Consider the following 14,534-nt stretch of genomic DNA (forward strand, 5'->3'; position numbering starts at 1 on the left):
AGAATCATGTGCCCTGAGCAAACGCAGTGAGCCAAGAATGACAGCCTTCTGCATCTGTGCGGATAAGATTTCTGCCTTAGTGCGGCAAGCCGGTATGATTTTGAGATTCGAGAGTAGGGAAGACATCATTCCACCAAGGACTCCAATAATCAGAACGACCATCTTGACAGAGTGATCTGGATAGAGTCTGCGGAGTTCGAAGAGAAAATCTCGATATTTTATCCGTTTTTCCTCCTCTTTTCTGACGATATTCGTCTCGCCAGGAGCTGAAAACTCCACGACAAATATCGTTTTGGTCTGGTGGTCGAGAAGGATTACATCAGGCTTATTAGCTTGTATGAGCCTGAGGGTGGGGAACGAATAGTTCCAATAAATTCGGCACTTCTCGTTCCCCACAACGGATTCAATATCCCCCGGAGCGTAGGGCAACACCGGTGTCTCGTCAATACCGTAAGAGTGCCGTAGATGGTAATATAGCACTCTTAGGGCCGCGTTATGTCGATGGATATAGGCCGAGACCGCATATGCTGGACATGCTGATAGCAAGTGCATTAGGGTCTCGGGCGCCTCGCGGCAGGCCCTGCACCTTGTGTCAGGAACCTCTATACCCATCACGCGACTGCGGTAGACTAAGGTGTTGAAGACACCATCCTGGCAAGCCATGATGAACCCCTCAGTTTCCGACTTCAGCCCACTCGACCTGAGAAAAGCGAACGTCAGGCGCTTTGATAAGCCAAGGTCTTCAATGTTATTGAAGAAGACCCCATGCATCGGCTTATCCCTGTGTCTCCGCAGAAGTAAGGTGATCTTATTATTATTATTATTATTTATTTTTGGATTGAAGTATATTTTTATGCATGTATATTTTACAACGTTATAACTTGGGATTTTCACATTAATACCGAACAAGCAAATAAATGAATACCACCATTTTTTATTATCAAACCTGCAACATCGCTGCCTTTGTCAGTGATATATTTGAAATTATTTCAACCAAAACCAGAAGAAGAAGAAGAAGAAAAAGAAAACAAAAGTATTATAGAATAAAGTGAACCAATTTTTAATACCCCCGTTAAAAAAAAAACCCTAGTAAGTACATTATTTAATAGTTAGTGTAGATGAAACTAGGCTTTCCTTCAAACGTACACCCACTACGTTGTATTATTTGTGATGCCGCCCACATGCCACATTTGACGCAAGTCTCCAAATTGAGTTCTTGGATGTACTGTGATAAAAAACCTCCAACAAACGCATCGCCAGCTCCATTAGTATCCACTATTTTCTCCTTTGGTAGTTTTTTAACAGGATATACTTCTATTTTTTCTTCTCGAGCTACAATAACAGGTTTCACTCCTTGAGTGAAGATGACGATTCTAGGTTTGTTTTTGTTTTGTTTTGGAAGTTTACAGATTTTGAAAGCTATTTCTAGAATGTCTTTAGTATTGAAATTTTGAGATTCTGCAAATGCTTCGGCTTCCTATAAAAAAAAAAGCAAAACGTAAGTATTCATGAAACGTTATTAAAATAGTAATAGAATTTATTCATCAATCAAAGATTATACAGGGCATCATATATACACACGTGTTTAAAACTTATCAAAATGAAAAAAAAAACTATTCGACAAATAAATAAATAAATTGTTATGATAGTGTATAGTCGCAAAATACACCAAAAAAAATATTTATTTATTCACGGGTAACTCCCATTTAATATAAGTTATACAAATATCAGATTGTTAACACTAATCTTATCTAATTTAATTATAATTAATAACAATTTAATAGTAGAGAATTGAAATGAAGCAAGAATAAAAGTAAATGACATAGCAAACCTGCAAAGTAAATGACATAGCAAACATAGTGATATAATAATAATAATAATAATAATAATGTTTATTCACAGATATATCATTATATACATTTGATAGAGAATTTAGTTGAACAAACAGACAATATCACAAAAGTCACAGAAGTGACTTGTGCGTGATAACATAAATATGACAGATAATAACATTATAAATAACACATAAATAATAATAATAATTGAAATATTACATTTTCACAATGACATTGAAATATCTCAATCATGAAATAAAATGTATTGAAATATCTATTAATATGTTTTTAATAATCAAATTTGATGGAGAAGGTGTAATTAGATCCAAACTGAAACTTTTACAAAAGAATCAACAGTCGAACAGAACGAATGAAACCGGGGTACATAGAAAATATTCTATATAATTGTGTACTAATTTTGCTGTAAGATGTTATTTTTCAATTTTTTCAATTATTTGGTGGATCGCTTTCCGGTTCCTCTGATATACATATGTTTTCAACTCTCTTTTGAATTTTGATATTGATTGTTGAATTTTTATTTCATCAGGAAGAGTGTTGAAAGCCCTTGGACCCAAAAATTGATGACTTTTCTGGCCTACTGACTTGCTCATTATCGGTTGGACAAATTTGTTTCTTCCTCTGGTAAGATACGTATGATCCAGATTGAGAAGGTCAATTTTTTTTTGGAATACTGCAATATTCAGCTGTTCAAAGTATATTTGTCTCAGATCAAACGTTTTTGTCTCTTTATATACTTGATCACTGGAGTATCCACTATTTTTATTCAGGATAATTTTCAAGAATCTTCTTTGGGATACTTCCAATGCATCAAGGTGTGTTCTTGACACCCCGCCCCATCCGAGAATGCCGTATTTCAAGTGCGGTTCGACAAGACTTTTGTACAAAATGATTATCTGATCTTGGTCCAAGTACTCCGTCACATACTTGAATCTATATAAGATGCATCGCAATTTTTTCAATAGATAGCTAATATGCTGATCCCACCGAAGATGTGAATCTATGATGATTCCTAAATATTTAATTTTTTCTTTTGGTTTTATTGCACGTTTTGTTAGAGTAATATCAAACGTAGGAAGAAATGCATCTTGACAGTTAAATGGTAGGTAGTGTGTCTTTTCGAAATTTATTGATAAGAGGTTATAGTCGAACCACATTTTCAATTTATTGAGGTCTGTTTGAATTTTATTTTTCAGGTCATACCAGTTGTTGTCTGTATAAAAAAGGACAGTATCATCAGCAAAGCTTGTGATTTTTCCACTTTTTTCCGCACATAGTAGGTCGTTGAGGTATATTGTGAATAATATTGGTCCCAGTACCGTTCCTTGGGGTACTCCACATGTAATGGATTTTTTCCGACTCGTTTTCTCTTTGAATTTCAATATTTGCCCTCGGTCGATAATTCTTTAATAATTCATATGATGAACCTCTTATACCTATGTCCTCAAGTTTTCGTAGAAGAATGGAATGGTCAACAGTATCGAAAGCCTTCGTGAGATCTATAAATACTGCTATTGATGGAATACCTTTATCTAATGCATTGTATATGTCTCCAGTTAAGACCTGAATTGCGTCCTGGCTAGATTTTCCCTCCCTAAAACCGTATTGTGTTGTTGAAAGTAATCCATATTTGTTAATAAATTTGCTCAATCTAGTTTTCAAAATGTTTTCTAGTATTTTGGCGAGGTTTGAAATCAAGGAAATAGGTCTATAGTTACTCATATCAGTTTTATCTCCGCTTTTATAAATAGGCGTGACTACCGACAGCTTAAAGGCAGAGGGAAATTCACCTGTTTCCAGAGATTTATTAATTATAATATTTAATGGTTTTTTTATATAGTCTGCTATGAGTTTTAATGTTTCTGCCTTTAAACCGTCGATTCCCTGAGCCTTTTTATTTTTCAGTTCATATATAACATTTTTTATTTCCTGTTCATCCGTCGGATTCAAAAAAATTGTTTTCTCATGAATTTTTTTATGTTCTACATAATTTAAGGGCTTCTCAATTCGTTTTGCTAAGTTTTTGCCGATATTAATGAAGAAATCATTGAATTTCTCTGCGATTTCAGAAGGTTCGTTTATCATCCTGCCGTTTTGATCTCTAATGGTGTTTGTTTCTTCACTCTTCTGGATATTCAACATTTCATTTACAGTTTTCCATAGTTTCGTTGATACGTTTTGTTCATTACTTATCCTTTTCTTATAATAATCTTTTTTAGCTTTTTTAATTTGTTTTTCTAGTTTCTTTTTGAACTCTGAAAATTTCCTCTTCAATGTTTCATTTTCCGGGTGTTTTTTGTGTCACGTTACAATCTATTTTTTTCGTTCACGGAATCAACCAAATGTTTTGTTATCCACTTATTTCTTTTTATATTTTTATGTTTTATCCTAGTGTATTTTGTGCAATTTCTAATACAGTTTTGTAGAGTAGTTATGAATGCGTCTGTCATAGAATTCAAATCTGGGCTACAAAGTATTTCATCCCAATTTATCAGTTGAATTGTTTGTGTTAATTTATTTTCCTGAATTTGCTCATGATATTTGTTTTTACGCTCGTTAGAAGTATTTGGTTTGCCACTCAGAACGATTTGCAGTAGTATAGTATAGTGGTCTGTTATAGATGATGCAATTGTTATGGGTAACATTTTAACGAAGTCATTATTTTTTGCTTTGACAAAAAGGTGATCCAGACATGTACTCGATTCCCTTTGCTCCCGAGTAGGAGTATTGATTGCCGAACGAAAACCATGCTCACCAAGAGTATCCAGATAATATTTTGAAACTTGATTATCTGTCAGAAGGTCAATGTTTGCATCACCAATAATGAGGCTATAGTCAACATTTTCAGTTTCTTCGTTCAAAATGTTATCTAATTCATTTGTAAAAATTTCAGCATTAGTAGCTGGTGACCTGTAAAATGCATTAATAATAATTTCTTTTTCTTCAAATTTCCCATTTATTTTCAATAAATTGCTACCATTAAACTCTATCAAACTATGCGATAGGTATATTTCTGACTTTATGAAAACAACTACACCATCATTCTCCATAGTATAGTATCCATAGTATAAGCCTGGATGTTGCTGTACAGAAAATGCATGTGATATTGCAAAAAGTTGACAAATATATTAAAATTCATGAATTGAAGTTGAATGTGAGTAAAACTACTACCATGATCCTCACTTCAAAATACAAATATGAAAAAATCAATATAAACCAGATAAATATTTCTATTAATGATGAAAATATAAAAGTGAATAATACTGTAAAATACTTAGGGTTTCAACTGGACTGCAATCTCACATTTGAAGAACATTTTCAATACATGCATAAGAAAATTTCGAAAAAACTATATTATAACTCTAGAATTTCAAAGATATTAGTCTATAAAACAATTATACAACCACACTTTGCTTATTGTATTTCGATTTTATACTCTTTCAATTTGAACAAACAGGCACAACTACAAAAACTACAAAATAGAGGAATGAGAATTATATTGAGAGGAAACCGATATATTCCCATAATTACAATGTTAACAACCCTAAATTGGCTTTCGGTATCCCAGAGACTTTTATACCAGACAATGATATTTGTGCATAAAATTGTTAATGATTTAACTGGAACATATCTTAAAAATCTATTTGTTTTAATTATGATATTCACAAATATTACACTTAACATAATATTAACATACATATTGTTACAGTTCATTTTCCCAGTAGTCTTATTATAGTTGAATTCCTAATAACTAGCAACTTATTTCCCAACATTGGTAACTGAAGTTAATGAAATTTCCCTATCATTCAATAATTTCTTTTTCAAAAATATAATTATAAATCTCCCGGTATATTATTCATTGGTCTCCGTGCAAACTATCGAATACAATCTATGCCCGCGCTACGCCTACCCTATTCCTTCGAATGAAAGGTGCGAATTCAACAAAGACAGAGAAACGGTCAAGTGTCGTCTCTCGTTTCCTCGAATCCTTCCAGCAAATATTAAGTTTTTTTTCAAATAGGTTTGTTGATCATTCGTCCCTCGAATTTTGGAATTCTCGGCGCACAGTGAAAATAGGACATTCAGTCAGTAAGTGAGTGTACTGGAGATCAGCGACTTGGTATTGTTATAAAGTTTTGTCGATTTGAGGATTATTGCAGATATAAATCATCATATAGGAATTAGTTTGATGCTCCAATTGATACCAATCCTGAAATCTTCTGCTTTTATGGATTTATGCACTGAACTCTACTGAACGAAATTTTGTGTCTTATCATTTTCTTTTGGAAACCTACTATTGAGTAAATGAACCCTCTAATATTGAGGTAAGGCAAAAACAAACATTGAAAATAACTATTCATCTCCCTTGTTGTGTTATATGCTAAGATTCGAATGGTATAATTTTTAGGGTTCCAGTTTTGGATTTTTCATTCCCTTAAAAGTACCACAGATCACTTTCGATTTATTGCTCGACGATAGATTGTCTGGGTGAAATAGGAAAAGTCCTCAAGTCCCGCCAAGCTAAGATCCGAAGTATTGTCGTAGGATCGGTATTCGTGAGGACTATTTGGTCTATTTTTTTTATACAATATTGCAAGAAGGATACGTCCGGTAAGCAAGTATTTCTTCATTGTTTATCTATAATTTCTACCGTTGGGATTGCTGCTACGATACTGCAAAAACCAAGAAATACCAGTGCAGGCTCTTCCTTAATTATAAACATTTTATTATCACCTGAATATATGAGATCATATTTTCTTATGTCATAATAATAATAGTTTTATTTTGTGAGCCAAGTATAGCTATATTTGGAGATTCATATATGAACGATATGTTCTCAGTTATCAACCATAGTTATCAACTTGTATTGGTTAAGGGATATCTAGTAAATCAATTCTTTTTATTGGACATTAAGTGTTGATTATTTATGATCGGTTGTTATTTATAATTGTCGATTATATTTCTTTCCCGTTTAAGTAAGTTTCTTGGCGACACAAAACCGTATTAAACGGGTGGTGCCCCTTTATTTTATATAACATTTCTTTTCTTTTGAGTTCCCACGCCCACACCACTGAGTGAGCAGGCTGGTTTTGGTCAAGAAACAATAATGCAGCATAATGTCAGATATTTATAGAATCATTTTCATCTCATTGTAGATGAAGGTTCATATTGGAATTGCCCCCGTAACAACTGGCGCCCAGAACTAATACCAAAATCAGTATGAACTCAGTATATGTCGAAGGTTTTGATACGTACAACAAATTGCCTCATTCAATTAAATCAGCTTCACCTTTAAAAAGGTTTAAAACTGATCTACTGAATCATATTTACAACAAATGTAACTGAAGGTATTACTAATAAGATGATAAGTCATTATTTTTGGAATATTAATCAATTATTTGTTAGTTATAATTTTGTTATTGTATATTAGGAATGTATCCTACTTACCAAATAAATGTTTTTATTATTATTAATATGTTCTATAGACAAGCTGTCGGAATAGTTAATTCTTTATTTTACTTACCGACTCATTTCCAAAAAGAATGTCAATATAAGGCATAGCTTGCATTAGGGCACTAGTGTAATGTTGGCAAATGAAAGGAGCACTTAGATTCATCATGAAGACTCGATCATTTTCTGAGGCAATTTTGGCTATTTCCATTTGTGTAGGGGGATTTACTGTTAGGAAAAAACCCTAAAACAAAATATTACTGTTTTACTAAATGTAGAAAACGTTTCCAATTCTAATAAAAGCCCACATTCTAATAGATTGAGATCTGAAGATTTCATAAGAGAAATTAACACTTAGTTAATACTTTAAAAAGGTGGTTTACTTCTTGCTGTGTAGTCATCCGTATTATACTTTGGAAGAATTTTATGTGGATACCTTTTAATTAACTTATTTTTTTTTATTGCCAAGGATTTCAAACTCGATTCTCCTTCATACAAATGTGCCAGAACCCTTTGTTTTACTTGTTTTCTTGTTTTATATATGTTGACTAACTAATTGCAGCTTTTAGTATTCAGTGTTTTTACTTGTTCACAAGAATTCCATGTTCTTTATGATCCATAAGTTTACCCGATGACACTTTTTTATTAAATCTCATATACAGTGTGTCCAAGATAAGGATCCTAAGCATGGGAATCTCAGTACCTGTTGGAGATACAGCTTAGGTTAAATTAGGAAAAAGTTGTGTTCTTTAAAGCTTATTTACATGCCGTTTAGAAACTTGAAGAATTTTCATGGCCTGCTGAGATATTTGGGAAAAACGAGAATTTGACAATATCAATTTTATTTTTTTCTGACTTCATTTGAAAAGATATCAAAAAACGAATAACACTTTTTCATTGGCACTTTCAAGGTACTACACGATGGTATTTTTAGTTTTTATATCCGACGTTTCGTTTTCAAAAAACCATCATCAACTTTATTTTTTTAAATAGCCCGAAAAAAAAGTACACCCTGTATCTGATTCCATTTTTTATTACGAATTCAACGATGTAACACATGCCATTGTTTTCTTTTTAGTTTAAGGAAAATTGCATTTTTTCTATTTTTAAAATGTATTTTTAAGTAGGTTAATAATGATTTTTTTAAAGTTATGAAAACAACAAAGAAATTAACGCATTTTTTATTTAATTCAAAGGAGGTGTTCAAACAGGTTTCCGTTATTTTCCAAACATAAGTATGATCTTCTAACTGTAGAACTTAAAACATCACGTAACATCTCTGGTGTAATACTGTTAAATGCGACAGTTACACATTCTCGTAACTGCTGTTCAGTTTCAAAAGAATGTTGGTAAACCCGGTTTTTAACAAAACCCCATATGAAGAAGTCCAGAGGAGTTAAGTCAGGGGATCGCGCTGGCCAAGACACTTCACTAAAGGTTCCAATCCACCTTCCAGGAAATCGCTGCGAAAGATACTCTCGAACTTGTCTAGAATTATGTGCAGGAGCACCGTCTTGTTGAAACCAACAGTTATTGACCTGTGCCAGAGGTACATTATCTAAACAGTCTTCTACATAGTTTTGCAATAAATGATGGTATCGTTCGGCGGTCAAAGAATTATAGTAAAAAAACGGACCTAGTATTTTAGTTTCTAAAATTGCACACCACATATTAAACCCAAAACGTTCTTGATGTCTTGATATTTTCTTAACACGCGGATGTTGCTGAGCCCAGTAATGCGTATTGCGGCGGTTGAAGATACCATTATTAGTGACCATACTTTCGTCGGACCATATTATTTTTGAAGGGAAATTATAATCTTCTTCACACGCGCGTGTATACCATTCGCAAAAATTTCGGCGCCGTTCGAAATGCCCTGGTTTAAGTCCTTGGCAAATCCTAAATTTATAGGGGTGATATCTATTTTTACGCAAAATAAATTGAGCTGTGGATTTGGCTACTCCTACATTATTTTCGATTTGCCTAGTTGATATTTCAGGGTTCTCAACAACTGCTTGTAAAACATTATTTTAGGCTTCTTCTGAAGATTCCTTTTTTCGAGATAAAACAGGCTTTTTAAATGAACCATATTCTTTTAAATTTCGAGCCAGCTCTGAGAAAATGGACTTACATGGCTGCTTTCTTTCTGGATATGTATTAAGATACATTGCTGCTGTATTTACAGTATTTTTGTGGCACAAAATGTAGCACGTTAGCATGTCAAACTTTTCTTCATGGCTATAATGCTCACCTGGCATATTCGACGATAATAACACAATATTATCTATTCAACAATAAACAATAATAACGACAACAGTAACAATAACTCTAAAAACAACAACTCGACAAACAGGCTAACAACAACGACAATTACTATTTTATCGTGTAATTAAATAATATTTGACAGGCTCGGTGACAGGTATTTACGTCAAAGCATTTGTTTGCAACGCCTACTTAAAGATTTTTTTTAAAATAGAAAAAATGTAATTTTCCTTTAAACTAAAAAGAAAACAATGGCATGTGATACATCGTTGAATTCGTAATAAAAAATGGAATCAGATACAGGGTGTACTTTTGTTTCGGGTCATATAAAAAAATAAAGTTGATGATGGTTTCTTGAAAACGAAACTTCGGATATAAAATCTAAAAATACCATCGTGTAGTACCTTAAAAGTGCCAATGAAAAAGTGTTATTCGTTTTTTGATATCTTTTCAAATGAAGTCAGAAAAAAATAAAATTGATATTGTCAAATTCTCGTTTTTCCCAAATATCTCAGCAGGGGATGAAAATTCTTCTTCAAGTTTCTAAACGGCATGTAAATAAGCTTTAAAGAACACAACTTTTTCCTAATTTAACCTAAGCTGTATCTCCAACAGGTACTGAGATTCCCATGCTTAGGATCCTTATCTTGGACACACTGTATACATGAAAACATATAGAATTTGTTGTCTATACTTGTTTCTCCACATTCGGAGATCAAAACGAAACATTCCTCCCTACCAACTCACCTACGCAGTAGGTTCCAGTGAATGCCAGCCGGAAAACAACTAATTTCCCAGCTAATATTACGCTGGATATTGAATTATATCCGACAGACATTTTAGGCGATATACCTCATAGAGGTCAGTCTTACAGATGTTTCTCGTTCATCCAGCAGCAGGACAATGCTGAAATCAGTCGAGTAGATCACCTACAGACCGGTTTCGAGGTATTACCTCTTATCATTGCAGGTAACATCCAACCACACATCAAAGTGCCTGGAACTTGAATAATTTCAACGCTGCTCAACTGCATGTCTAAGAGAAAGTAGGTTAACTAGTAACAGCTCCATGTCGTGAATGAAGCCCCAAGCAGGGAAGAAACATCACATGAACCAATACTCTAACAGAGATCAAATAACTACTTAACAATCTTTCTCTTAGACGAAGGTTTCATGCAGTCTAGCCTTGGTGAAATTAATCAAAGTACAGGGAAACACCCTGTATTTCATTACACTTTTGAATAGGTCAGGGTTGCAAACTCGATCATTTGGAATCCTTCGAAATTCATAAACATAAAAATTACAGGTGCAACTTGTTAAATGATCAAATTGATGTGGTTTACTCACTGGTTTTCAAATTGGTGTATCCACATTGTCACAGATAAACAAAATTCAGGTACGCAATTAAGCTAAGTACCTCTGTTATTACCTACAGTGGTGTTATATAAGGGCTAATGTAATCAATCATTTTTAGTTTAATGTATAAGTTTAAAAATGTCCGTATAGGACAAAATTGTAGTAACATTAGTTACAAATAAAAGTGGTAAAAACCATAGAAAATTTCATATCTCTTTTCTTCATTATGATTTCCTACCACGTAGTAATAGCTACATCCATAAATTTACAAAATGTAGTATTTTTTACGAAAGAAGATATCTTTGTTGCAATGTTTAAAGAAGAAAATACGGTGAATTAGGGACTCAATTTTCTGAAAAACTATGACATTTTCATGAACATAAAAACAGGGTTTTTTCATTGAAATCACAAAAATATAAATTACTCAAAAATGGTGATTAATCGGACCCCATGTTTTACAAACTATTCATCAGTTTGGAGCATAATTTATGAGACACCCTGTATAGAATATTTCCACACAACACAATAAAAAAAGTCAAATTGTTAGTTATTCCTTCAAAAAGTTAATTGAACCCAACAAATTAAGTAGCAAAACAAGTTATCATTTAAATTTTTGTTTTTTATTCTAAGTTCTTGTGTTTACTTTACCTTTCAGTAGGCACGCAAAATTTCATAACTGGGGTAATAAAACGTTCAATTCTTGAAGTTTGAAGTAAAATATTAAGACTCTGAATGTTGAGGTGACTTCGAAACCAAAGTTTGGCTAAAGATGAAGATAACAGAGACTTGGATGAAGATATTATAGATTTTTCTGAAGAATAAAATGAAAACTTAGAGGACGACAATGAACATGATTTTTGACTCTTCTGCATACGATGAAGAAGGAAAAGGCAATATAGTTGAAGATGAGAAAAAAAATTATGGAAAAATTCAAGTTCAAACCCTTCCCTACCTGTTTTTCAATAAACAGACATCAGAAATGGATTCTGGGAGTTTGAGAACATAATACAAGATTCGAAACTTGAGTTTTAGCTTTCCCTCCCCTTAAACTGCTTTGTAGTTTAATACTTGCAAAATAGCAACTAGAAGAGAAACAAAAAATATAAAAAAACAATGGGAATGGTCACACCAGTATCAAAATTACAACTACAAAATCCAGCTCTTGTGTCAATCTCTTATAATTCATTCAATGTCAAGTAGCTAGAGAATTCATTTAAGTATTTGGTATTTTGACAAATGTAAATTTTTATATTTCTTGACAATGAATACTTACCGATATATAATAGTATTTGGCCGAGTCTATCAGATATTTATTATCTCGTGTCCTTATGTGATCTATTGTAAAATTATTAGCACAACCCAAATTTGCACATAAAGATCTATTATGATCTGTAATAAGAACAGCACAAGTTCCTGTGGGTTCACCCTTATCACATTGCTGGTACCGCACATTAACTCCATCGTCTGTTGCCTTTTCAAATAAAATCCTTGAGTACTTGTCCATACCAACACATCCAAAGTAAGTAGTAACAAATGGTTCGCCGATTAACCACTGAGCTACCCTCAATGTATTTTGTACACTTCCACCTGCTGTATAAGTAACTTGGTATTCATGTACCAAATCTGTGTATAAACTCATATGGTTTTTGTCTGCCAAAATAGCATCATTCTCTTTCAAACCATATTTAGCCAAAAATTCTTTGCTAACCACTGCTGACATATCCAGCAAAGGATTTCCAACCCCTACCAATAAATTTTGGCTGAAATAAAGAAGTTATGCATTCATAAAAATTGAAAAGTAGAATTTGTATATAGTATCAAAATCTTCAAATAACCCTATTCTTTTTTTTTACCAATGATAAAAAATAATAACATACTGCCAGACAAACACTCCATCCATAAAAGCCATATCAATTCTCTGTAAAATTCAAGTTTGAATCAAGAACAGAAACATAAAAATCGCACGTGTTCTCTTGGAAAAATTATTTTAGGAGATGTAAGGTCACAATCGAAGTCACTTAGGCAATTCCAATAATTTAAATATTCATTTTTTATGTCAATACGATAACAGTAATTAAACATAGATAAAAATTATAAACAATCTTTATAATTATTATAGATCAAGAAGAAACATTTTCAAAATGTGGCTATTACTACGTTGGCGGTTAACTAAGATGGGATACAAATATGACTAATATGACATAAAAGGAAAATTATATTTCCCATAGGGTTATATGTTATATCCCAGGGGACCAAAGTTGAATCTGCTGAATTGTATGCCAATCTATAAGTTTCGAAATATTGCTAAGCAAATGATCTGGGTGTTTAATAATCTGATAAAATACCTCCACCTACGATATCGGGATTTTATGATAAATCATTATAGGTATATGAAAGCATTTTTTTAAAAGGCGAAATTTTGAAAACAATGGGATTGCGCGCACTTTGATTGATTGACCTTAATGTACGAGAATATATATGTCGAGAACCTTTTCACAAGAAAAAAAATATATTTAAACTTCAATGAATTATCGTATCCAAATTCAGAATCCATATTTTGAGATATACGTAAAGTAGGAGCACCGATTTATGTTCATTTCAATTTGAAACAAACAACCACTTTTCCCAAACACTAGAACTGCAAACTATTCTCGACTCACTAACCAAGTTGAAGGAAATGAAGTTAACTCAGTTTACGTCCTTTTGGGTTCATTTCATTCATCAATCACATTTCTTTAGAATTTTGTTTAATTTATATATTGTTATTAAGCACATGTTTTAAACTCGTATTCATTTGTTATTGTCTTTTTTTTACATGTGTTCATATACTTTGCATATGAATATATGTGAGATAGTTTTTGTATATATGTATCTTTTTTATGACTCACCTTGGTTTAACTTTTCTTGTTTATTTTGCAGTTCAGTTTTCAGTTATTTTTTCCTATGTATATATCATAAAATGTCATGAAATAACTTATAATTATTATGTGCGAGCGCTTTCGATAGCAGGATGTGCTACCATCTTCATAGCTCTACTTAAACTGAACGTGTTATCTTCTTGTTTGTTCTTTTATACGGTTAGAATACCTTACAGGTATTTGTCCTCTTTTTTCATCCGGATGTCTCTTTGAATTTGCCTGTACTCGGATTAAATCAGGTAATATCCTTTGTGTTGGTGTTTCTCTAGATTCATTTTGTTTCTAGGAATGTGTATTGTATTGTGTATACAATGGAATGTGTATTGTATTGTGTTTACTCTTATACGGTGCCATAGGTACATTTCTCAAATATAATGTGGTCACGCTGGTTAATATACTCCTTCCGTAAGATGGTGCCTGCATGAGGTTAGTAATTGGAACTTTTTGAATTCTGAAATGTTTGTCTATTGATCAGTATACCTCATAAAATTACGACTTCATACCATAAATGAGTTAAATTTACTCATGTCATCAATGACAGTATGTAATGACCTTCTTTCGATTTTTATTTGATTATTTTTAAAGGGCTTTTTCTTCCAGTTTGTGTCTGAAAGTCACTTCTTTCCATGATCTTGGTACACATCTTGGTAACGAGTTTATCTTTTGAAATCAATTAATTTTTTTTGTATAAAGAT

At 32.6% G+C, this 14,534-nt stretch overlaps 1 protein-coding gene across 1 annotated transcript; it reads right to left on the minus strand.

Annotated features, from left to right (window-relative positions):
* Positions 1–1,036: 1,036 nt before the first annotated feature.
* Positions 1,037–13,076, minus strand: Adk2 (Adenosine kinase 2). The gene is made up of 4 exons (XM_074184666.1): positions 12,799–13,076; positions 12,195–12,681; positions 7,378–7,548; positions 1,037–1,477 (listed from the first exon to the last, which is right to left on the minus strand). Exons 1-4 carry the CDS (start codon positions 12,828–12,830, stop codon positions 1,103–1,105), a joined length of 1,065 nt encoding a protein of 354 aa, XP_074040767.1. The 5' UTR covers positions 12,831–13,076; the 3' UTR covers positions 1,037–1,102.
* Positions 13,077–14,534: the final 1,458 nt, after the last annotated feature.

This window comes from Leptinotarsa decemlineata, unplaced genomic scaffold (genome assembly GCF_025532065.1).
Source record: "Leptinotarsa decemlineata unplaced genomic scaffold, Ldec_3_MD MMD2_tig00026358_RagTag_RagTag, whole genome shotgun sequence".
In the NCBI taxonomy this organism is placed as follows: Eukaryota; Metazoa; Arthropoda; class Insecta; order Coleoptera; family Chrysomelidae; genus Leptinotarsa; species Leptinotarsa decemlineata.

Bases quoted from the DNA above. Each gene is read 5' to 3' on its own strand.
- Adk2 (XM_074184666.1), bottom strand. From the start codon at position 12,830: ATGGCTTTTATGGATGGAGTGTTTGTCTGGCA. The intron at 7,549-12,194 runs GTAAGTATTCAT...ATTTTGTTTTAG, and splicing joins CCAAATACTATTATATATCG to GGTTTTTTCCTAACAGTAAA. The intron at 1,478-7,377 runs GTAAGTAAAATA...TTTTTTTTATAG, and splicing joins TTCTTTTTGGAAATGAGTCG to GAAGCCGAAGCATTTGCAGA.